General features: G+C 41.8%; 1 protein-coding gene across 7 annotated transcripts in view; it reads right to left on the bottom strand.

Moving 5' to 3' along the window:
- Nucleotides 1-26152, bottom strand: part of PDE1C (phosphodiesterase 1C) — a 518371-nt gene that overhangs the window by 101131 nt on the left and 391088 nt on the right. For all 7 annotated transcript variants that reach the window (XM_075125631.1, XM_075125632.1, XM_075125634.1 and 4 more), the window contains 5 exons: nt 18725-18838; nt 17855-18037; nt 15810-15876; nt 5192-5308; nt 386-526 (listed from right to left, as the gene is read on the bottom strand). In XM_075125631.1, coding sequence (XP_074981732.1) covers nt 386-526; nt 5192-5308; nt 15810-15876; nt 17855-18037; nt 18725-18838 — 622 coding nt within the window. The remainder of the gene's footprint in view (nt 1-385; nt 527-5191; nt 5309-15809; nt 15877-17854; nt 18038-18724; nt 18839-26152) is intronic.

Genomic DNA, 26152 nt, shown 5'->3' with positions numbered 1-26152 from the left:
CCCTTGTAAATAATATTATCCCCATTTTGAAGATGGGGAACTGAGGCACAAAGAGACTAAATGACTTGCCCAAGATCACACAGGGAGTCTGTGGCTGAGCAGGGAATTGATCGCAGGTTTCCCAAGATTAGCACTCCAACCACAAGACCATCCTTCTACTCCATGATCATTATAAACAGAATTTCACTATATCCAAAATCACTATAAAAGGAATTTCACTATATCCAAGTTTTCCAATAATACTGAGCACCTACAGAGCACTTTTCATTTTCATAGCACTTAGAAACACCAAGTTCATCTACAGTAGGAATATGTTCCACTGTATATAATCTCTTTAATGAGTGGAAATGCTGCAGTCTCATTATTCTGGTATTCACGTACTTACCGCTACACCTGTCTTAAAAAGGAGATAATGTACAGTCTGTGTAACATCTGCTGCATGCATTAGATTGTGATAAGGATTTTTATGTTTGCTGTATCCAACTTCCAGTGCTTCCACAAAGGAGACAAGAGCAGAAATGGGAATCTAAAAAAGGAAACATGAAGTTAAATGCACTGAGGACAGAATTATCTTCAATTATTAGCATTTTTATGAGTAACTTTCATCTAGTGCCCCAAAATGTGGTCTATACATAAATAAATCACCTAAAACAGCTTAGCAGACACTGCGGAAACTGACAGTAAATCAAGAAGTTTACCCATTCCTAATCACGTCAGGGCTGAATCACACACACATACACATTAACAAGACAGTACACTACTACGTGCCTGTTTGAAGACATAATGCAGAATAAAAAACAACAGACAGCCCTTGATTGATTGCCCTTGAAGAAATGTCTCAATATAGGTCACAAGGTGTTTGTCTGTTCTCTCATGACCCATTGTTATACATCATTGCTTCACAATTCATGGCTTAGATTATTAATGGTACATATTAGAGGTAGACTGAAACATTCCATAAGAGAAGCATTATTTACCTAAGTCTCTGCTTAGTAACTATTTCCCAAATTCTGCCCTCAGACCCAGGATAGGTTTGCAACACTCACTCACTTCAATAGTAATACTATACACATAGGTGAGGGCAAAATTAAGCGATTTCCTGGGGAGGAGAGTGACACTAATCCAACCACACATTCAAGGGAATGGCAACATCTGTTCTCCAAAGTTAGTACCACATGCTCAAACCAATTTCAGAAGTTCTTGTGTGGTGGCTATCTGGATCTGTACTTTCAGTGGCATTACCAGCCAGAAGCAAACTGTACACAACTCTGCCTTGTGTGTGCATGGTGGGACTGTGTGTGTTGGGGGAGGGGGGGAGGGGAAGGGGAAGGCAGAATCTGACCACCCTGGGAACATCCTCTTTAGATATGGGGCAGTCCCTAAAGAAGCCCAAAGAGTGGGAGACTTGAGGGGCTCTTCTTAGAAGACAACAATAGTTAGTGGGAACCTCAGGGCAAGACAGGTGCCAGGGAAGTACGGGTCAGAGAAAGAATTTGGCCAAGGCAAAAGGGTGAAAAGTCTCATGAGAACAGTTATTTTTTCCTTGTGAGGTTTCCACCATTTTTGTTCATGTTCCAGATTTAATTGAGAATACTATCCAAGGTTGGAATATAAAACCCAGCTTCGGCAGCATCTGGAACTAGACACCACTAGGTCACCAATCTCAAATTTTGTTTTACGCTTGACTGTTTAATTCCTTTCCCAAGCTATGAAACTCAAGACTCTAGAGAATGAGGTCAGTGAAAACATTCAGCGTACATGGCACACTGGAATGAGGTGTCCTCGAAAAAGTGTGAGAGAAAATAAGGGTAGATGCATTTAGAAATAGTATCAGTGGTGCATCTACTACTTCCATTTTTGCAACAGCCTCAAGACCTCAACAGAACTGAAGGCTTGAAATGATTCATGCTCTCCATACAGCTGAAGAAGTAATATAAAGCTTGAGTGGTGGCAGGACAAGCAAAGATCTGTCAAGGAAGATAAGGATAAAGTATTTGCCTGAATGAAGAGAGAGAGAGCTTGGTAAGTAGGCCCTCAGATGTAAGTATATCTCTATTACTGTCCTGTTGATAGCTCTGGTCAATAAGACACCACTGTGCAGAAGTGAAACTTGAACAGTACAGATCTGAAAGGCTGAATGAAGCAGACATCAGTAGCTGGCTCTGTGGATGAAATTTATGTGGGGAAAGTGATAAAAGGTTTTGTGTGTTCTAGTTCAAGGACCTGATCACAGTGCTTACAAAAAACAAGTATTGAGAAAAGATTAATCATTCATAGAGCTTCTTTCTGAAAAGTACAAATTCTAGTCAGAATACATGTATCATTGTAACATTATGCTCCATATTCTTCATAGAAACATTGATATGATATGAATATGGCATAACTAAGATATGTTTTATGCAAGATGGACCATGTGAGGTATCATTGGAAAGTTATGTCAGTTATGATCTACTGAATGTGATTATCCAATTTGCATGCATGCATAATTTCTGTATCTGAAGTTAGGAATATTGACCATGTAACAATTACAACTGTGTGTGTACTTGGGGAATGCCCAGCAGACAGTATGCAATCAGTCTGGATGGGCCATTAGGAAGGATAGTAGGACTGTGAAGATACTAATCTCCCTCCTTCCTGAGAAGTTTCCTAAGATGCTGCTTTGACACTGCAGGGTCATGTGATCATTTCACCTGGTACAGGATAGCATCTTGAAATGCTGGTACTTTTCCATGGGAAGGGGATGGGGTTCAAACTAGGAAGCAAAGCATTCCCACCATATGCAAATCCTATTTGAGGCTGGGGAGTGAGTTAATCTAGGCTTTTCTCCACAACCACCCCGTCCAAGAAGGAAGACTGCTGAAAACACCGGAAGAAACAAAGGAATTGAGCTGGGGGAGGCAGGGGCTGAGACCAGGCAAGAAAGGTCAGCCTGTAAAGGAATTGTCATAAATATAAAGGGAAGGGTAACCACCTTTCTGTATACAGTGCTATAAAATCCCTCCTGGCCAGAGGCAAAATCCTTTCACCTGTAAAGGGTTAAGAAGCTAAGGTAACCTCGCTGGCATCTGACCCAAAATGACCAATGAGGAGACAAGATACTTTCAAATCTGGAGGGGGGGGGAATGTTTTTGTCTGTCTGTGTGATACCTTTGCCAGGAACAGATCAAGGATGCAAGCCCTCCAACTCCTGTAAAGTTAGTAAGTAATCTAGCTAGAAAATATGTTAGGTTTTCTTTGTTTTGGCTTGTAAATTCACTGTGCTGGAGGAAATGTGTATTTCTGTTTTTGTGTCTTTTTGTAACTTAAGATTTTGCCCAGAGGGATTCTCTATGTTTTGAATCTGACTGCCTGTAAGATTATCTTCCATTCTGATCTTACAGTGTTGTTCTCTTATATTTTTTGTTCTTCTAATAAAGTTCTAATTTTAAAGAATCTGACTGGGTTTTTTGGGTCTTAAAAATCCAAGGCTGGTTCGTGCTCATATTGTTTATTCTCAAGCCTCCCCAGGAAAGGGAGTGTAAGGGCTTGGGGGGATATTTTGGGGAAATAGGAACTCCAAGTGGTCCTTTCCCTGTTCTTCGTCTAAATCACTTGGTGGTGGCAGCATACTGTTCAAGGACAAGGTAAAGTTTGTGCCTTGGGAAAGTTTTTAACCTAAGCTGGTAAAAATAAGCTTAGGGGATCTTTCATGCGGGTCCCCACATCTGTGCCCCAGAGTTCAGAGTGAGGAAGGAACCCTGACAGGAATGCCTGAAGATTTAAGATGCATGTGGTGCAGTTTACCTTCAAGAAACTCTGCAACCTGCTTGAAACAACATTTAGGGTGAGAAATTATTTGTAGCCAGTATTCCTTAGTGTATTAAGCTTAGTTTACGTGTTTTGTTTTATTTGCTCAGTAATCTGCTTTGATCTGTTTGCTGTCCCTTATAATCACATAAAATTTACCTTTTGTAATTAACAAACTTGTTTTTTGTTTATTCCAAAACCCAGTTTGTGCAATTCATAACTGGGGGGTGGAGGGGGAAGCTGTGCATATCTTCCTCCACATTGAGGGAGGGAGCAAATTTCATGAGCTTACGCTGTATAGATCTCTATACACTGCAAGACCAAATAACTTTGGGTTTACACTCCAGAGGGCGTATGCACCAGAGTGCTGGGCAATTCCCCGAGCTCAGTCCTCCCACAGAAAGCTGATTGCAGTCTCTGTGTGATTCTACAGCTGGGTGTGTCCCGACCTGTGTGTGTGCTGGAAAGGGGCCAGAGAGCCTGTCAGAGCAGCATAGAGTAAGAGGAACCCAGGCTGTTGGAACAGGTAGGCTCAGTGGGACCCCAACACATCAGGTTGCACCCCAGAAAGGGGGTCCAACCCATCACAGTCATGAACATGGCATGCTTGATAGGAAGCAAGAGAAACAGCACTATTTAATTTTGAGGGAAGACAAGGAGGGGTTACAGTTACTATTTAGATTGTGGCAGCATCCATACTAAAAATGACACAGTCGCAGCTCTGAAGAATGGCCAAGATTAAATGTATCCTGAGATTTTAAGCCCACTGTATTCCCCATTGAAAACTCTTCTAAAATGCATTCATTGCATAAGTAATTCGATAACACTAAACATGAACCTGTAGCCAGAACAAGTTGTTCAATCAACTATCAGTAGTGCATCAACAATGCTTGTTTGCACAGTGATTAAATCTGCAGATTTCACAGCACACAGGAGTACAGTTGGGTATTCCCAATGATCCAGGTACAGTTTAGCCAGGATCTCTCTTAAAAATTACAGTTATTTAGTGATGGACTCATCTAAGCTATAATTTCTACCATGATGAGGGACTCAAGTACAACACGGCAATCTCTTGAAATGGTGAAAACACAGCTCATTCTTGAAGAGGAAATGTGACTGAATTATATTCCAGGACTGTAATGCAGCCCTGCAAAAGTCCAAAAAAGTTTCTTGATGACTTTGAAGGGAACGTATTTGAGCCCCAGTCCAATTAAATACATGGTTTAGCAGACATCTGTAGCACGCAGGAAAGTATTTTAATCATATTCGGGGAACTACTGCTCCAACATAATAAAAGTTACAGTAAAAGTATGGGTGGAATATAGTTTGAATAAAGTTTGAATTTATTTCCTTCAGTGATCTTCTGGGGAGTTGGGAAGAAAAGTCTCATCTCAGATTTACTAACCTTGAAACGGCTAATCAGATCGTAGCGTGTGAGAAGTTCATAGAAAATGAATTTCAGCGCATGATCCCCACTAGCATCATTCAGTGCAAATACATCAAAGGACCATTTGTCTACATTCTGCAAAGTGTGGAAAAAAGGTGTTAATACAGTCATTTATTTTATAACTATATAATTTCTGCCGCTTTAAAACTTTAACAATCAGGAAAGCATCACTTTGCGGAATATGAAAGAAATTCATCACTGCTTCTGGATTCCTCTAGTTTCATTTAATCAGCGCATGTTCTATTTCAGCAGTTCTCAAACTGTGGGTCGGGACCCCAAAGTGGGTCACGGCCCCATTTGAATGGGTTGCCAGGGCTGGCATTAGACTTGCTGCGGTCTGGGGACGAAGCCCAAGCCTCAGTGCCCCAGGACGAAGCCCAAGCCTGAGGGCTTCTTCACCTGTGGTTGGTGAGGCTCAGGTTAAAAGCCCCCCACCCTTGGGCTTCAGCTTTGGGTTCCCTGCCCAGGGCAGCGGGGCTCAGGCAGGCTCAGGCTTCATTCCCCGCCCCCTCCTGGGGTCGTGTAGTAATTTTTGTTGTTAGAACGGGGTCACAGTGCAATGAAGTTTGAGAACCCCTGCAATGTGTTATGATCATAGCAGATCTGGCAGGAGTTTAACAAAAAATGTGCATTCAAAAATGATTTTTTTAAATTATGGTCACTCATGATATCTAACTACGATCAGCAAAGGCTGAATGTCAAAAGATTTGGAATCCTGGCTTGGGTAAGCACCCCACCATTACAATGCCTATACAGTCTACAGTCGGCACTGTTGCATATTCAGCATCTACTATATCTTTGCATTGGTTGCAGTTCTGTGCTTTCTCCTAAGTCTAGGAAAAGACTGTGGGTACTGAGCCAACTTAGAATGGTAAATGTTGAGATTTTAAAGGCACCTGTTGTGTCAGAACCTCCCAAGTCTGCAGAGTCTCTCTCTGCAGTTCTCACAAGAAGAGGCTCCCCGAAGCATGAAATACATTTCATGCTTCAGTCTGACCTAGAAACACAGAAAGAGCAGTTTCTCTTGTGGCACAATAACGGAAGAAATATCTGATGCCTGAGGTCCAATTTCCACTGGCTGTTACTCAGTTTTTACTAATTCATTAGGCAAACACCCACTGAAGGAGCTTGCCAGAGAGTCTGAGTGCAAACTGAGATTGTTTTAACTGGCAAACTGTCAAACCCCAAGCACACAGGACCAGTTCTGGTTCCTACCTCTGAGGATGTAAAGGCACCCCTGGCAGAGGAATCATTACATTTCCACTGGGCAAGGGATGGAAAGGATGTAGAAGTAACCTTTGAATGACCACGTCTGTAAAACTGAAAGTTTATAAAAGGTCACAATAACCTATAACAACAAATGTTGATGGGAAAAGGTGCAAAAGAAAGGCAGAAAGACTGAATTAATCCAAACAAAAAAGGCCTACTGGTAAAGCTCATGGACTGTGTTAAGATCATGCCAAATTAAAAAAAAAGTGTGGGACTGAAAATCAATGGAACAAAATCAGTATGTCAGAAATTAGGCCTAACCAGTGAACAAATTAATGAGGGGATAGGCCATTCCACCCATTACTCCTTTTTAGGATTGTTAAAAAGAAAAAGACTTGGGGGAAATTAGCAGAACCTGATTGCAAACAACCACTGACAGAGACAGGAGAACACCTAAGGAGCAAGTTTTACCATGATGGCTGCTACCCCTGCTGTCTCCTGTGACCTACCATAATACTACTGGGCCCTCATCATCCTTATCTTGAGAGATGTCCTAACCAGGCCAGAGAGCGGGAGTCAGATGATATTGCTTCTTCCAACAGCTCAATCCCAACTGGGATGTGAGTCTGACTCTCTCTCTCTCTCTCTCTCTCTCTCTCACACACACACACACACACACACACACACACACAGAGTGAGTCCTTTTCCTTCCACACCTTGTTTCTTATCTTTCCTATCTCTCGCCTTTTGCCTTGTCTAATAAGGGTTTGGCTTAGCTGGCCAAGACTGTACATTTTGCAACATTCCTGTAAGCCTGTGACCAGAGTGGCAGATACAAGCAGTGCCCTAAATGACTCGATGCTGGTACGAGTTTACCAGGTCTCAGAGTGGCTAATAAGACCATGTACCCTACCTGTATATCTCCAGCGAGATTGCAACTAAAGTTAATAACAGCGATGGAAGCTGCATTTTCTATTTTTGCTGTTCTTTTCTCTCCCCTCTTGCATATATTTGCCTTGTTTTGCTTTTTAAGATACAGGATCGGACTTTAACAACAGTTCCAGCTTCTCTCAACTAACTTCATCTCTTTTCCCCAAAAAGGCCAGTTATTGCCATATTTAATGCCATCTAAAAGACTGCCAAACAGGGGAATATTCATTCTAAAGACTCTACAGATAAAAGGAAAGGGAACCAGGGATGCTGTTAAAATGAAAACCTTATTTAATACTTTACATTTCAAATGTTTTAACAGTTTTTCCTTTTTTCCCTCTATCTTTAATAAAAGGTTAAATGAATTTCTAATGGTGTGTTTGCCTTGGTACTAAGCAGGCTGCGGTCTCTGTGTACCAAACCGCACATGTTGGACAGTGACTTTGTCACATTAACACCTTTGACTCTGTGGGGCCATACATTCCATCTAAATTAATACAACAGACCAACCCCACAAAGCACAAAGTATTTACTGACAAATTTGTACATGTTCATCAGGTATAATACCCAAATACAACTGGAATATTTTTCAAGGGATGTATGCAGACCTTTAAGCTATATGTAGGCCTGCAACCTCTCCCACATCTTCCTTCCCCATCCTGCTATTTAACACTGACCTATTTACATAGCCAATTTCAAATACAACTGGGGGGACTCTATGCAGCACTGAGGTCTCTATCTGAACAAAAAAGTACCTTTATCTTTTCAATAGTTTTATTCATCGAATTAGAGAACTGTATCAAAAGTCAAACACTCAATAGATTTGTTACCTGTATATTTAATTATGCTGAATGCCCATCATTATGCTAGTATAAGTTTAGCATCAGGGAGCCTACAACTTTTTAAATGGGTGGGTTTTTATTTCAATTGCAATTTAAAGACATAAAATAAATACAAAAATATAAAAATATAAGGAATAGTGGGGAAACAATTAGACACCCTCTCCCTCCAGTAATGCTGAAAACCAGATCCAAGTGGTGTTCAGTTCATGCTGGTTTTAATATCACTCCTACGTCACACGTATATCCAAGAGTTAACATGACCCTAATTTTCTTCAACTTTTTTTTTTTATACACTAGGGGTATGTCTACACTACGAAATTAGGTCGAATTTATAGAAGTCGGTTTTTTAGAAATTGGTTTTATATATTCGAGTGTGTGTGTCCCCACAGAAAATGCTCTAAGTGCATTAAGTGCATTAACTCGGCGGAGCGCTTCCACAGTACCGAGGCAAGCGTCGACTTCCGGAGCGTTGCACTGTGGGTAGCTATCCCACAGTTCCCGCAGTCTCCGCTGCCCATTGGAATTCTGGGTTGAGATCCCAATGCCTGATGGGGCTAAAACATTGTCGCGGGTGGTTCTGGGTACATATCGTCAGGCCCCCGTTCCCTCCCTCCCCCCCCCCCCCCCGTGAAAGCAAGGGCAGACAATCATTTCGCGCCTTTTTTCCTGAGTTACCTGTGCAGACGCCATACCACGGCAAGCATGGAGCCCGCTCAGCTCACTTTGGCAATTAGGAGCACATTAACCACCACACGCATTATCCAGCAGTATATGCAGCACCAGAACATGGCAACGCGATACCGGGCGAGGAGGCGACGTCAGCGCGGTCCCGTGAGTGATCAGGACATGGACACAGATTTCTCTGAAAGCATGGGCCCTGCCAATGCATGCATCATGGTGCTAATGGGGCAGGTTCATGCTGTGGAACGCCGATTCTGGGCTCGGGAAACAAGCACAGACTGGTGGGACTGCATAGTGTTGCAGGTCTGGGACGATTCCCAGTGGCTGCGAAACTTTCGCATGCGTAGGGGCACTTTCATGGAACTTTGTGACTTGCTTTCCCCTGCCCTGAAGCGCATGAATACCAAGATGAGAGCAGCCCTCACAGTTGAGAAGCGAGTGGCGATAGCCCTGTGGAAGCTTGCAATGCCAGACAGCTACCGGTCAGTTGGGAATCAATTTGGAGTGGGCAAATCTACTGTGGGGGCTGCTGTGATGCAAGTAGCCCACGCAATCAAAGATCTGCTGATATCAAGGGTAGTGACCCTGGGAAATGTGCAGGTCATAGTGGATGGCTTTGCTGCAATGGGATTCCCTAACTGTGGTGGGGCTATAGACGGAACCCATATCCCTATATTGGCACCGGAGCACCAAGCCGCCGAGTACATAAACCGCAAGGGGTACTTTTCGATAGTGCTGCAAGCTCTGGTGGATCACAAGGGACGTTTCACCAACATCAACGTGGGATGGCCGGGAAAGGTGCATGATGCTCGCATCTTCAGGAACTCTGGTCTGTTTCAAAAGCTGCAGGAAGGGACTTTATTCCCAGACCAGAAAATAACTGTTGGGGATGTTGAAATGCCTATATGTATCCTTGGGGACCCAGCCTACCCCTTAATGCCATGGCTCATGAAGCCGTACACAGGCAGCCTGGACAGTAGTCAGGAGCTGTTCAACTACAGGCTGAGCAAGTGCAGAATGGTGGTAGAATGTGCATTTGGACGTTTAAAGGCGCGCTGGCGCAGTTTACTGACTCGCTTAGACCTCAGCGAAACCAATATTCCCACTGTTATTACTGCTTGCTGTGTGCTCCACAATATCTGTGAGAGTAAGGGGGAGACGTTTATGGCGGGATGGGAGGTTGAGGCAAATCGCCTAGCTGCTGGTTACGCGCAGCCAGACACCAGGGCGGTTAGAAGAGCACAGGAGGGCGCGGTACGCATCAGAGAAGCTTTGAAAACCAGTTTCATGACTGGCCAGGCTACGGTGTGAAAGTTCTGTTTGTTTCTCCTTGATGAAACCCCCCGCCCCTTGGTTCACTCTACTTCCCTGTAAGCTAACCACCCTCCCCTCCTCCCTTTAATCATTGCTTGCAGAGGCAATAAAGTCATTGCTGCTTCACAGTCATGCATTCGTTATTCATTCATCACACAAATAGGGAGATGACTACCAAGGTATCCCAGGAGGGGTGGTGGAGGAGGGAAGGAAAATGCCACACAGCACTTTAAGCACAGCACTTTAAAAGTTTACAACTTTAAAATTTATTGAATGACAGCCTTCTTTTTTTTGGGCAATCCTCTGTGGTGGAGTGGCTGGTTGGCCGGAGGCCCCCCCACCGCGTTCTTGGGCGTCTGGGTGTGGAGACTATGGAACTTGGGGAGGAGGGCGGTTGGTTACAGAGGGGCAGCAGTGGCAGTCTGTGCTCCAGCTGCCTTTGCTGCAGCTCAACCATACACTGGAGCATACTGGTTTGGTCCTGCAGCAGCCTCAGCATTGAATCCTGCCTCCTCTCATCACGCTGCCGCCACATTTGAGCTTCAGCCCTGTCTTCAGCCCGCCACTTACTCTCTTCAGCCCGCCACTTACTCTCTTCAGCCCTCCACCTCTCCTCCCGGTCATTTTGTGCTTTCCTGCACTCTGACATTATTTGCCTCCACGCATTCGTCTGTGCTCTGTCAGTGTGGGAGGACAGCATGAGCTCGGAGAACATTTCATCGCGAGTGCGTTTTTTTTTCTTTCTAAGCTTCACTAGCCTCTGGGAAGGAGAAGATCCTGTGATCATTGAAACACATGCAGCTGGTGGAGAAAAAAAAAGGGACAGCGGTATTTAAAAAGACACATTTTATAAAACAGTCGCTACACTCTTTCAGGGTAAACCTTGCTGTTAACATTACATACATAGCACATGTGCTTTCGTTACAAGGTCGCATTTTGCCTCCTCCCACCGCATGAACGGATTTTGGTTGAATGCCAGCAAACATACACTGCAATGCTTTGTTCTACAGTGATTCCCGAGTACGTGTTACTGGCCTGGAGTGGTAAAGTGTCCTACCATGAAGGACGAAATAAGGCTGCCCTCCCCAGAAACCTTTTGCAAAGGCTTTAGGACTACATCTAGGAGAACCGCAAATGCCAGGGCAAAGTAATCCTTTCACATGCTTGCTTTTAAACCATGTATAGCATTTTAAAAGGTACACTCACCAGAGGTCCCTTCTCCGCCTGCTGAGTCCAGGAGGCAGCCTTGGGTGGGTTGGGGGGTACTGGCTCCAGGTCTAGGGTGAGAAACAGTTCCTGGCTGTCGGGAAAACCGGTTTCTCCGCTTGCTTGCTGTGAGCTATCTACAACCTCCTCCTCATCATCTTCTTCGTCCCCAAAACCTACTTCCGTATTGCCTCCATCTCCATTGAAGGAGTCAAACAACACGGCTGGGGTAGTGGTGGCTGAACCCCCTAAAATAGCATGCAGCTCATCATAGAAGCGGCATGTTTGGGGCTCTGACCCAGAGCGGCTGTTCGCCTCTCTGGTTTTCTGGTAGGCTTGCCTCAGCTCCTTCAGTTTCACGCAGCACTGCTTCGGGTCCCTGTTATGGCCTCTGTCCTTCATGCCCTGGGAGATTTTCAGAAAGGTTTTGGCATTTCGAAAACTGGAACGGAGTTCTGATAGCACGGATTCCTCTCCCCAAACAGCGATCAGATCCCGTACCTCCCATTCGGTCCATGCTGGAGCTCTTTTGCGATTCTGGGACTCCATCATGGTCACCTGTGCTGATGAGCTCTGCATGGTCACCTGCAGCTTGCCACGCTGGCCAAACAGGAAATGAGATTCAAAAGTTCGCGGTTCTTTTCCTGTCTACCTGGCCAGTGCATCTGAGTTGAGAGTGCTGTCCAGAGCGGTCAGAATGGAGCACTCTGGGATAGCTCCCGGAGGCCAATACCATCGAATTGTGTCCACAGTACCCCAAATTCGAGCCGGCAACGTCGATTTAAGCGCTAATCCACTTGTCAGGGGTGGAGTAAGGAAATCGATTTTAAGAGCCCTTTAAGTCGAAATAAAGGGCTTCATTGTGTGGACGGGTGCAGGTTTAAATCGATTTAACGCTGCTAAATTCGACCTAAAGTCCTAGTGTAGACCAGGGCTAAATATATTCCCTCGGGCTCTCCGGAAAACGACAGAGTAGGAGAAAAATCACAGTAGTGTTAACTGCCAACGTTGGTAAGAGGGGTAGATATCCACATTCAGTTCCCCCTGTGCCTTCTACTGAACTATAAATTATATAGCAGAGCTGAGGGTGGAGAGATGGTGGGTACAGTAGGAGTAAGCGTTAAGCTTAGTTTATAAGACTCAATTCGGCAAGATTCTGAACACTCCTGCAAAGCACTGAGCGCCATCGTCACCTTTGAAGTCAGTGGGAACTGAGAGCACTCAGCACCATGTGGGATATAGCCCATAGTTACGTTTTGTCCGAGAGGAAGGTGTTTTTGAAATGTCATGTGCCCTCCTCTTCCTAGCAAAATAAGAAAAGGTGCTAGAGAAGGTATAGCTGAGAGAATGCTATACAGATCAGCAGTGCAGCCATCTTTGGCCTGAGACCAGCATTCCTGATTGCTGACAACTTTGTGGTGCAGCCAGCCTGAGCATATTCATGCCTAGCTGATTTACACTCCTTTAACTGTGCATTAAAGATTTACATCTTTAAATTGGACATTATCCTCCACACTTAATCTCTGTTGCAGGTTGGCTCCCAATTTCCCAAGGCACTTTAATCGAAAAAGAAAGATGATTGCATTTTATTTATGCATGTGTACGGATGGCTTTGGCGCTACGTCCCAGGGACGAGGAAGGAGATCAGCTAGACATAACATTATGCTGAGTGTTATTAAACAACAGACTCTGTGTGGAATATTCCTTCACTTTTAGCAAGACTAAAATCTCATTGGAAATTTCACTTGTGTAAGAGACGTAGAGGCAGATCCTCAGCTGGTATAAACTGTCATCACTACATTGAAGCCATGGAGAGATGAGAATTTACACCAGCTGAGCATCCGCCCCTTAAGATCAGCCCTGAAGGAAAAGATGCAAACAAGGCTTATAAGCTATAAGTACCATGCAGCCATTATCCAACTAGCAGGACAGTTAAATAAGACCAAAGTACTGTGATTACATCTGACCATAATTTGGGCCTGATCCCCACAACCTCCCACATGCAGAATTCCTCCTGGAGTGAATGGCATTGGATATAGAGTCCTTCAAGGATCAAGCTTGTGCCTCAGAGTGAAAAACCCATGCAGAGCCTGGTGAAGGTCCCAGAAAGAGTCAGAGAGCAACAGGGGACACTGGGGTCTCAGTCCTGCTCTCAGAGAGTCATTTTCACATATCTTGGTAAATCATCTTCTACACAGCAACTGATTTTACAAGCACTGAGGATGGGGTCAAGCTCTTAGGGAGGTGAGTTGTGGACTGAGCCTTAGAAGAGAAATCATAAATTGTGCTTTTGGTTTTCAAACACTATCAGTGGGACTAGGCAAGAGAAGCAAATAAACACCTCCCCTGCAAAAGACTAAGTCCAAACTCTTTGAGCTATTCAAGATAATGGGTGGGGAATAGGAGAGATGGGGGAAAACAGTGCACAAAGCATCCACACAGTCCTTTTAAAAGCTTCACTGGTTTTAGGTGTTTATTTTGTTTTATAAGTCACTGACACCAGTCAGGGAAGCAAACGAGTTAATAATAATAATAATAATAATAATGTGTATTTGTACGTATAGACATCCATAATTTATACAAATATTGGAATTTTTAAAATTAAAATAAGAATCATAATAATAAAAATAATATACGGCTTGATTGTGAATACAATGAGAGTTTTGCCACAGATTTCAAATGGTAAAGTGTTTGTGTCCCATTTTTACCCGGTCAGTCCTACTTTTTCATATGATGGTCTATATCCCAGGAACTTCTTTGAGAATACCTGAAATGTCCCAGTTTTTAAAGTCAGCAATCAAACCATAGGCTTTGGGTTTTTTTATAACTACAGAATTATAGTTCAAAATGTATCATTACAGCAAAGAGAATTTGCTCTGTGTCTACAAGAAACAAACAGACTAATGGAATGAGAGTTCAGCATGACAAACAGCGTTTGGAGTGAAGAGGACAGCTAAATGAGTGTAGACCCTCTCAGAGCTGTTCTGTTGCTCTGAGCACTTGTTTACACAAACACATAGTTCCCAGCAAGCTGTGGTGTGAATCTACCCTGTGATAACCTGTCACGGTCTAACTGTTCATATATACCCTGCTGATGCACATTAACAGTCCGCTAATGCACTTTGATCTAGTCCAGTTCAAAGAGACTAGCTCAAACTGTTAATGCAGATCAGCAGGGTGCACACGGACAGTTAGACCGTGGCAGTTATAATGCGGGTAGATTCACACCCCAGCTTGCTGCAAACTAACTGTTCATGTAGACAAGCCCAAAGTGAAGGTTAACCATGCTTGTTCAGTGTTTCATGATAAAATAATTCAGAACACTAAGGGTGAAACCCTGGCCTTGTTGAAGTTGGGAGTTTTGGCATTGAGTCTCATGGGGGCAGGATTTCACCCAAAGAAGCAAGACAGGACCATAATGCCCTACATTGAGGGAGGATTTCAAAGTGCCTGGGCTTCACTGCTCTTCTGTGATGCAGGGAAATAGTGTTCCTCTATTTTACGTATAAAGAAGTTGAAGCACAGAAAGATTCTGGGTTAGATCCTGCTCCATTTACTTCAAAGGGAGTTATCCTATTAACTTCAACTGGAGTAGAACATGGCGCCTATGCCACATATCTCATGGCTGTGGTAGAGCTGGAAAACAAATTCATGTCTTCTGACTCATAATCCACTGCCTTACCTTGTTGAGCCTATAGTAAGAAGTGAAACTATGTGTTTGTGCCTGTCTCGTTGTAAAGGGCTGGATATCCAATCTACAGACAGGCTAAACTACAGTACTGAAGTGGCAGAATCTCTTCAAAGCATATTTCAGTTCAACACAGAAAAAGACAAAGGTTAGTGCTGACTCAGTCATCCCTAATATAGCAAAGACTTGTATAAAGGCATTACCCATTAGGACATCATGCCTGGTTTTTCTCAATAGTTCACATAAACTGCCAGTGGGTTCATGATCTCCATGGTCCTTGTTGGCATGAACAGGAATCACAAATGTAACACATTACCACTATAACAGCTCAATCTTCCCATTTAAAAGCACACAACTGGGAACAGGTTATTCCTCAGTTAAACTCGTGCATTGTAGTTTTCTTTATTTACTATCAAAGTCTCAAGTTGATTTCAGCATCCCACTCAGTTCTCAGTTGCCCTGAGTATTGTAACCTCCCACAGAGCTATGACCTCATCCTCCTAGTCATCTTCGCCACTTGAAAATGGCCAGAACCCTGATCTGTTTTTTCTCAACAGGAAGGATTTTCCCTTAGGTCAGTAAATGATTAATGTTTGTGAACTATATTAAACTTCAGAGAGGATGAGAGGGAGAGTACAAAGACCTCCCACCAAAATATCACAGTGCCTTACCAACATTTGTTAAAAGACACTTTCATCGGTATTACCTTTAGCACTCCAATTACAGCTGGTGGGTAGCTCAGGCCAACCATATTTGATGTCCGTCTGTACATTCTACCAAAATAAAATAAGTAAATGAACAGAAAAACAAAATAGAAAACCAAGGATTCATTTGAGTTCTTTTCAGGAGACATAATTTATTCAAGAAAAACAGATTGCAATTCTTCTTCATCCTTCCCTGCACATATCGTCCGTATCTTTAATAGAGTCCTAAGGATGACCTCAATTTTCCTCATTTTACATCCTTCCCGGTCCATGACACATACTAGGGCCACAGTCTTCCTGGACAAGTAGGACTAGATTGGATTTCACTCAGCATCTGCCTCATCTTGATCTAGCAGAGGGGCTGCTCTTCAGCAATGCAAGACTTTCCTATTCTCCTACAGCAACTGACCACACTGTGTCTTCCACCCTCTCAGTCCTTGCTGGCCCAGGGCAGAATGCATTTCAAGATAGAGCTTCAGTAAACATATCAAGTCTGTTGACTGGACTTATTCAGCTCCTGAATGGTACAGCTTTTCCTGCCGATTACTTTGTTTTTTAAAACAGTCTTGTGTTGTTTGTGTGTGTAGGTGTGCACAAAGGGTGTAATCAGAAAAGCTGGGTAAATAATTTGATTTTTGTTTTTGGCTTGTTGGCAAGTCCAAAACCTCAAAATAAATATTTGCTTTGGGTTGAACCAAAAGTGAATTAAAAAAAAATCAGTGAATTAAAACATCGAAAAAATGTAAATTTGGGTCAAATTAAATACTCTGCTCAACAGAAAACTAAGTGTGTCAGGTCAGTTTTGAGCATATTTAATATTTTTGAATTTTTTAAAAATAAAATTAAAGGAAATTGCGAAGCAAAAAGTCATTTTGAATCAAAATAATCAGAATGCTTCTGAATATGTTGTTTTTTCTCTCTAAACAAACAACTTGGTGAAACCAACACAAAATCACAAAAAATTTTAGTATTGTCAAAGCTACATTTTTCACTGAAAAAAGTTTAGGACAAAAGATTTTGCCCAGCTCTAGTAATTAGCACCTATGCCCCAATTCAGCAAAGCACTTGGGCATGTGTTAAACTTGAAGTGTGTGCTCAAGTGCCACTGACTTTAATAGGTTTGTACAGGTGCTCAAAGTTAAACACATGCTTAAGTCTTTGCTGAATAAGGCCATAGGTGCTGACTGCACCCTTCCCTACACGTAAACAGCATAAGACCTAATGGAAATACATTTATACAGTTATTAGCAGTGACAAGTATACCATACATGATTTCCCAGGCTTTTAGTAAATGAAATATTTCAATAACTAATAATATTTTAATACAAATTTCAAAAAACAAAATGTCAGGGAAAGGAGATTCCTCTCTAAAGACAGGTGAAACACTGAAAGTTGGATACAGGGCAGTCCTAATTCAAACAGCAAGAAGTTTTAAAAGGTTCAGATGTTTGAAATTAGGTTTGATCTAGCTCTAGAGGTGTGATTTGGTGCAAGCTGCAGGAATCAACAGTGGAGAAGACTGAGGGAGTTTCACTGGTTTAGTGGACTCCTCTGAGTTCTGAACCTTTAAACTGATTTTGGTCTGCATGTTCTCAGTGACTCATGTAATTCAAACCGAGAATGATGAGATACAGGTTTGGTTTACATTAGCCACCTGTCCATCCCTTTATACATTTTACTGGACCACAGAGGTAGAGTTACTCCAGGGACCGAATTAGCTGCCTTTGGTTAACTTCTTATTCCTATCATAGGAATATTTGAAGCCATATATTCTTTTTCCTCCCTTTGGCCCCTGAAAGCATACATAAAAAAAAAAAGAGGAAAAACCAAAATGGCTCCAATTTTAATATTAGATCTGTATTATACTAATAGCGAATGAATACTTTAAGTTTCCATTTATGATCAATTATTTAGTCCCAGTTTTCCAGTCCTTGCTCACCTCTATGTAACAATAAAAACAAAATAAAATAGTCTTCATTCAATATTAAAAATACAATCTGTGATGCCTGACCAGCCACTGGAGCAGAATAATTACATCTTCCTTTACCTCTCCACGAATATCCCAGCTTGCACTGCATGGACGATGCTCCTGAACCGGGGCTTTTCCTCGGTCCTTTTAAGCATCATCCCCATCTGCCGCGTGAAGGTGGAGGCCAACCAATCCCGGACCTCAGAGGGCACGGAGTCTGACTGAATATCACTGAGCTCATCTTCTGTGTCCAATAAACGCCTGAAGGGGAGTGGAAACATGGGTAAATAGAGGGCTCTTAACACAGGTTTATAAAGTCTCATATACACTCTAAAGCAGTTGTTAAAAATTCACTCTTTTTTTGGTAATCCTAACGGAACACATTTTTGACAATCTATAACAGATTGTTTATTTTCTTGGAAAGTCACATGCCAGATTGTGAAGCTCACTCCCAGGCAGATAAACATGAGAATCAGGACACTGAAACTCCATTACTCTCCCATGATTTCTCATCTTCAGCTTTCCAGTATTCACAGTCCCCATTTTATCATCCTTTTTAGTTGGTTGAGATTTATAACATTTCCAAATAGCAATCAGATAATCACTTCCTTTTAAGTTTTGGAAAGTTTGCCCAAGACGCTTCTGTAGAAGAAAATTTAGTTCTAGTGAAACGGATTGACGTGATAGATTTGGCAAATTTAAGTCACCTATTTATGCACATGTCAATGGGTAGAAGCAGAAGTGTGAACAACACCCCACCAATTTGCCTCAATCCTGACATGGATGGCTACCTTAAGAGGATAGTTCAGATCTTGGACTCTCATCTGAGAATGACAGCAACTGTGCCTATTTTGGATGCCATTAGACCACCAGCTTCCCAACTAATATGTAAATTACAACTTCATTCGAATGGTACAAAATATCAATACACAGGTGTAGTTAACTCACCTAGTTTCATCAATGTACACTGATTCCAGAACGGTAGCTGCATATTCCAAATTCTTTTTTAGGTCTACAACCGAAGCCTCTCCTCTCTCTAATTGCTTTACCAAAGACCGCAACCTAAGAGAGGAAAACAAGAACCTGGTTAGCACTGAGAGAAATGGGTTTGAGTTTGAGTAGAAGTTCAAAATACAATCCAACATAAAACATAACCTCAAATATTGTCAAATTAAGATCCTTTGAACTTTGAAGACACAGCAAAATTCCTTAGTACTATGTTCACAAGAAAACAAATACACTTTCGATAGTCTGAGGACCCCGTCCATGTAAAGGTCACAAAATACTTTCCTTCTTGAGAGATCATTATACGTTTAGGCATAGTCTACACAGCCCCACTGAGGAGGAACCCAGCTCAAGGAGCCAAGCAGCACACAGGATTGTATTTTGAACAGTTGTGCAATCTACTGTGAGCGGCGACTCACATGGGCAGAGCTTAGAAGAGTGCCACCACTTCTTCCCCTCCCCCCCGCCAGCAACTCAACTCCTTCCTAGTGCAGCACATGTCTGCTGATGCACCTGCACAGTTATGCTGCTCAGTGTAATGGGGATGGAGACAAGCTCAAGCCTCCTCTCAGTTCCCCACCAATTCCTGCCCCTTCTTGCTCAACAGAGAGGGTGGGAAGAAATGTTTGGATTCTGCAGTGTTTGCTTCCCTTCTCAATATGTTAAGGAGGCAGGGTGACCAGATGTCCCTATTTTATAGGGACAGTCCCAATATTTGGGGCTTTTTTTAATATGGGCTCCTATTACCCCCCACCCTCTGTCCCGATTTTTCACATTGCTAGCTGGTCACCCTGTAAGGAGGGCTTTTAGAAGTCTCTGTTTCCAGATTATGCAGACTGCCTATCTGGAAAGGAAGTATTCTAGTAACAAAAGACAATTGTGTTTGTAGTTTCAGGTCTGGCCAAGCTGAAGACTTACTGCTCTGTTTATGGTCTTGTAACCAGTATTGTCATCTCAGAAATAAATGGCTGTCTCCATTCCTGGCCCATATGCCTTGAACCCCATCACCTCAGAAATTAGAATATTTGCTGTGTTGTGAAAATATTTCAGTTACATGGGCTAAACTTGCATGGTTAATTTGTATTTTTAAAATTTGTATTTTTCTTGGAGTGGCATCAATTTAAAATTTGTATTTATTGTATTAGGTGCAATTGCCTATGGCTAAGATGCTATATTAATAAACTAAACTACAGCTTCCCTTCCCATACATCCTCTTACTCCTTTGTGTTGGCATGCAGGGTGTGGCCCTTAACTAGTTATCATTAATACCACCTGTAGGTAGGCTGGATGAGTTAACATTGCAATGGTGACATTAAGTTTTGCATTTCTTGCCTTTTATTTCATTGGCTGAAGCACACAGCAACTCAAATCCACAAGACCTTCAAAAATTTGTACTCAATACTAGTACAATGAGTAGCTATTAGTTTATGGCACCCACATCCATCATACAAGAAGATTACATGGAGTATACTGCGCATCAATCATCTGGCAAACCAGAAGTAACATTGCTATGATGGAATGGTGTCTCACAATCAATGTTTCTCACAGGTAAAAAATTACACTGTCTTGCCTCACCATTCATTATCTACAAATACTTTTGATTTATCTAGCAGCAGCTGCTGCTGCCTATTAACGTTTACTAAATATGAGTCCAGTGACATTATCCTTAATGTGCTGAATGCATCTATACAGTATTTGGTTGAAACAGTTCTGAACAAATCATAAATGTAGTGCCAGACTGAGCTACCCTCACTCTCACTGAATGGCACCTGACACCACAACAGTCCCACTGAAGTCAACAGGGCTACTTGTGGAAGAATGTGCTACTCACCGTTAGTAAGGTGATCAAATCCGGCCTGTAGGTAATGACAACTCTAACAGCATCTCACCTAAGTATCATGTCACATGACTATGGCCACACACAGTTTCTGACATCATAACTGAAGCCAGATTGTAGGTCAAACTATGATTGTTTGCAGAACACTTGGTGGTGATCTGCGGAGAGTTGGCTGATGACATGATACTGGCTCCTCCTCCTTATTCCACCTGCTAAATTGCATTAAAAAGGCACCTAAAACACACAAAATATTTTACTAAACACTTTTCTGTAGAAGAATATGCTGTGGTTGGCAACCTCTCTGTTAAGGTGCAGTGCACCTGTGGGAAAAGCTTGAAGACCCTCATTCTAAATGGCATATTACCACACAAGGGGTTATTTCACATTTCAGACCAAAGAATAATATAATAAAATATACAAAGAGCCCGGTCCTATGCAGTACTGAGCATTCTCAGCTCCCATTGAGTGGAGCTAAAGAAACTCAAAACGTTGCAGGAGGTGCTCAGCAACTTGTAGGATCTGTCCCCATATTCCTTCCAATGCAAGGAAAGAATATCTATACTCCAACCACCTCTAAAGGGCACTGGAGCTAAATGGGAATGGTGCTATTCAATAAGACTAATAGCACGTTGTAGGGCCGGCAGGATTTGGTGCTCTGAGAAAGTCAGATGGTACCAAAGGCTCACACAAACCCCAAAGCATCATTCCTATTCTGGTCTACATTTCATTAGTGCATTATCTTGGAGATTAAAAATTCTGGACAAAACCTAAATTCACCATGGAAGTGACACAGCTTAAGAAACAAACCTAGCCTGCCAGTTTAAACAGAGTGTGGGTAGTAGCAGACAGTGCAGTTGTTTTCAATATATTGTTAAAAGTCAGCCTTTATGAATAACTGTGTTCCAAGCATTCCCTCTCCCTATTGTTATAAATAAAGTGATAGCTGGGTACAAATATTTATCTCCTTAGATAGAGGGCCTGTTTTTGTGGTGGTGGTTTTTTTTAAATAGCGTTGCATATTACTGCAGAGCAGATTAACACTACCAGAATCTGGATACCAGTCAACTTTAATTAATGTGCAAAGCACAAGCATTGCCTGAATACTCAGGATCAGCTCCTCATCTGGTGTAAATCTGCTTAGCTCTATTGCTGATCCTCAGTTTTATTTTAAATGCAACTTCTCCAATTCACCACGTTTCCAGCCATACAAAACCATGTCTCCATCTGACATTTTGGTATTTGGGATCCATCTATTTTGGTATTTGGGATGTTCCTTCTGACAAGCATGTTAAGAACTACAAAGACATGAATTATTAGAGTTGATCAGTGTGTATCCCCCTACTCCTCTCTTGGTATTGACTGTAAAGAGTAAATGAAATTATCAAGTAAATAAAGCTATTCTGAATTTATACCAGCATAAGCAACCTCAGAATGTGGCCTGTCAAGGTTCCTTCCCCACTCTGAACTCTAGGGTACAGATATGGGGACCTGCATGAACACCTCCTAAGCTTACTTAAACCAGCTTAGGTTAAAACTTCCCCAAGGTACAAACTATTTTACCTTTTGCCCTTGGACTTTCGCTGCCGCCACCACCAAACGTCTAACCGGTTTATTATTGGGAAAGAGTCGTTTAGAAACGTCTTTCCCCCCAAAATCCTCGCACCCCCCTTCCTGGGGAAGATTTTATAAAAATCCTCACCAATTTGCATAGGTGACCACAGACCCAAACCCTTGGATCTTAAGAACAATGAAAAAAGCATTCAGTTTCTTACAAGAAGAATTTTAATAGAAGAAAAAGTAAAAAGAATCATCTCTGTAAAATCAGGATGGTAAATACCTTACAGGGTAATTAGATTCAAAACACAGAGAATCCCTCTAGGCAAAACCTTAAATTACAAAAAGACACAAAGACAGGAATATCTATTCCATTCAGCACAGCTTATTTTCTCAGCCATTTAAAGAAATCATAATCTAACGCATATCTAGCTAGATTACTTACTAAGTTCCAAGACTCCATTACTGTTCTGTCCCCGGCAAAAGCATCACACAGACAGACCCAGACCCTTTGTTTCTCTCCCCTCCAGCTTTGAAAGTATCATGTCTCCTCATTGGTCATTTTGGTCAGGTGCCAGCGAGGTTATCCTAGCTTCTTAACCCTTTACAGGTGAAAGGGCTTTTCCTCTGGACAGGAGGGATTTTAAAGTGTTTACCCTTCCCTTTATATTTATGACATGGCCCTTTACAATTTATATGCAACAGCTAATAAGCTTATTCACCAACCATTCACGCCACCATATGGAAAGACAAAAGACTCTTTTTGACTTTGCTTTTGCTAATCCTTGTTTTGCTCGTCCTCAAACTCAACAAGTGACAAGAAAAAACTTTTGTGGTTTCACCCCTTTTCTCAGCAAAGCCCTAGCAGTTGTGGACAGCTCACATATTATTTGTCTGTTTTCCTATTTATAAAATATAATTATCATTATGCCTAGCTCTTATTCAGTGCTTCTCAATGTAGATTTCATAGTGCTTTACAAAGGAGGTCAATATTATTATCTCAGTTTTACAGATGGGGAAACTGAGGCAGAGAGAGGCAACATGATTTGCCCAAGGTCACCCAGCAGCAGAGCCAGGAATAGAACATGAATCTCTGAAGTTGCAAGTCCAGTGCATCTATGCCACACTGCATCATGTAGGGAAATCAAAAAATATATACTCTGTGATCCAACAGCCTTGATATTTTTATCATTTGATTCTTTTTAACAAAATAAATATATTAAATTATATAGATTTTTTTCATATGCAAATTTCACAAGCATTTTACAAAGGCAGATAAGCACCAGTGTCTCATTTTTAAATATGGACTAAATTAAATGCAGAGTGGTGGTACAATACGTCAGTAGAAGAGCTGGGAATATCTTCTAATTCCCAGTCTCATGCTCCATCAATTTCCCTGGCTACCATTATATATACTCTGCCAAAGGTGTGCATTGCACTTTCCAAGAAGTCATAGTCCCTAACTGAAAGAGCTAGTACTGTACTATAATGTAAATGTGATACTAACAATGTCAACACACCAATAACACAACCAGAGGGGTCAATGGTCTCTTTCCAGACACAGTAAACCCAAGAGAGATGCATCAATTTCCTCCTTCATTGCAAATAAATGTATAGTTGGATAATAAACAAATCTATGAAACCATTCATCCCCATGAAATGGTTCCAGAGTTGCAACTAAACATGAATGAAACAGCAGTAGCTCATTGTTAACATCAGGCCCTGAGCTGTTTCTTGACTCAGTCTGGAATGTGCATTATAGCTTCCCAAGCAAAAAATACTGTTAGTGAAAAAATGAAATGATTTCAAGGCACCCCCGTTGGTCAGATACTGTCAAACAATCCTCGAAAACTCTTCTGGTGAGCTAATATTTGTGGTTCAGAACATGGTTTCTAGATCTGGAGGTTGCAACTCTGCTGGGAGTTGCAAACAAGCCCCAAATGCCTGATGACCACCCTCCCCTTCTTTATGACTAGATGGCAATTTTTCTGTTGTAACATGAGGTCACAGTATAAAAAAGGATTGTGAACCACTGTTTTAGAGAACAGAATGATATAGTGGGCTGACAAAAGAAGGTGAGAGTGAAAACAAAACATCAGGCTGCAAAGTTTTCCCTGGAATCACGGTTTCAAATTCCAGCAGGAGTGGCTCAGCTCTTTTTCCAAATCTATTTCCCCATGTTAAGTATCCTCAACCCTTCTTGTCAACTGTCTAAATGGGCCATCTTGATTATCACTACAAAAGTTTTTTTCTCCTGCTGATAACAGCTCGTCTTAATTAATTAGTCTCTTACAGTTTTTATGGCAACTTACACCTTCTCTGTATGTATATATATATATATCTTCTTACTATATGTTCCATTCTATGCATCCGATGAAGTGGGCTGTAGCCTATGAAAGCTTATGCTCTAATAAATTTGTTAGTCTTTAAGGTGCCACAAGTACTCCTGTTCTTTTTGCGGATACAGACTAACACGGCTGCTACTCTGAAATCAGCTCTTTATATTTCTGAAGTTTATTAAGCATTGGGACTTTGGGACGAAACTTTTTAAAAGTCAAGAGCTGATCTTCATCTGGTGTAAACTGACAAACATGAATTTGAATTAATTAGCACTTTGCCAATTTACACCATCTGAAGACCTGCCCTTGAGGATGTTAGAGATCCTAGAACTCATTTTGTAAGAGATGGGGTTTGTCCTCATACCCTTTGTCAAGTTTCCCCTCTCCCCACTCTTATGAAATGTTCTGTTGTGCTCGTCGGTGCGTCCTTCTGTCCCACATATGGCCACATTTCAATGGGGATGTATATATTTGTAAAATAAATAATAATAAAACTTCAAATAAAAATCCTTTACAGCAGTATAACACTTTAGAATAAAAGGTGATGTAGCAATATAAGATATGATTCTAATTACTAATAATGTTTCCATAGTTGACCCACTGCAGGAATACATATTTAATACCTTTTTTCTCCAGAACAAATACAATTAAACATTATTACCATTAACTCCAATATGGGGCAATTGTGTACAGCCTTATTCATCACAGTGATTCGTCAGTAAAAGAGACATATAATTAGACCCACCCCTGGTTACAGTGAGGTTCTTCATAAATTTCCTCCGGGCAAAAAAGAACGTCATTCCAACTAGGCACCAGTATGGTGCACTTGACTCTGGCAAATCCTTGTCACTCATTAACTCTGGAGGAATGAACCAGAGGCACCTCCTGCTATCAGTCTGTGTTTATGAAGCTTTTATTAGTCAAATTACATTCATGTAATGAAAACTCAATGGAATGATTTCAAAGACCACTCATCTGTGATGAACATCATCTTTTGATACCCAACCCCAATTGCTTTTTTAGTAATTATAAAAATAACCTTTAAACACAAACAGAATAGTAATCTGAAGAATTACTTACTGGGCCTTATTTTATGAATGCAAACTTCAGAGGGGATGAGTGGAAAGCAAACTGGAGCTGTTACAAGATATGAAGATCTATTGAACTAAGGGCAAAAGTCTTTCTGACCTGCATTGCAAACCCCCTCTCATTCTGTGCAGAGCATCCACTGACATCGATAGGAAATACATGCACAAAATGAGTACAGAGTAAGCAATGGAGATATGCAATATGGAGAGGAAAGAATACTGTGCGTAAGAATGGATTTATAAAGGTAGAAATTATGCAGCTATGACTAGTGGAATAAGGCAGTTCCATCATATTTGCTTTCACGTTGTTGACAACTCTCACCACTTTATCACCAGATTCATGATATTTGGTGTTTTTCTTAAAGCAAAACTGGCCACAGAAAGACCGATTGCTGTAAGTATAAAGCAAGCCAGCAGAGAGAGACACAGGAGCTTAGAGAGGTTCCCTCACGCAGTTTGGAAAATGGGCTGCCATCAAGCTAAAGGGGCAAAGCTTTGGGGTAAATGGCATAGTCCCACTGTTCTTGTGCAAATCTGGGCAATTAAGTAACCA

Source organism: Caretta caretta, chromosome 2 (genome assembly GCF_965140235.1).
Source record: "Caretta caretta isolate rCarCar2 chromosome 2, rCarCar1.hap1, whole genome shotgun sequence".
Classification (NCBI taxonomy): Eukaryota; Metazoa; Chordata; order Testudines; family Cheloniidae; genus Caretta; species Caretta caretta.
Note: the sequence above shows the minus strand (reverse complement) of the source record. Positions and strands in the feature narration are given on the sequence as shown.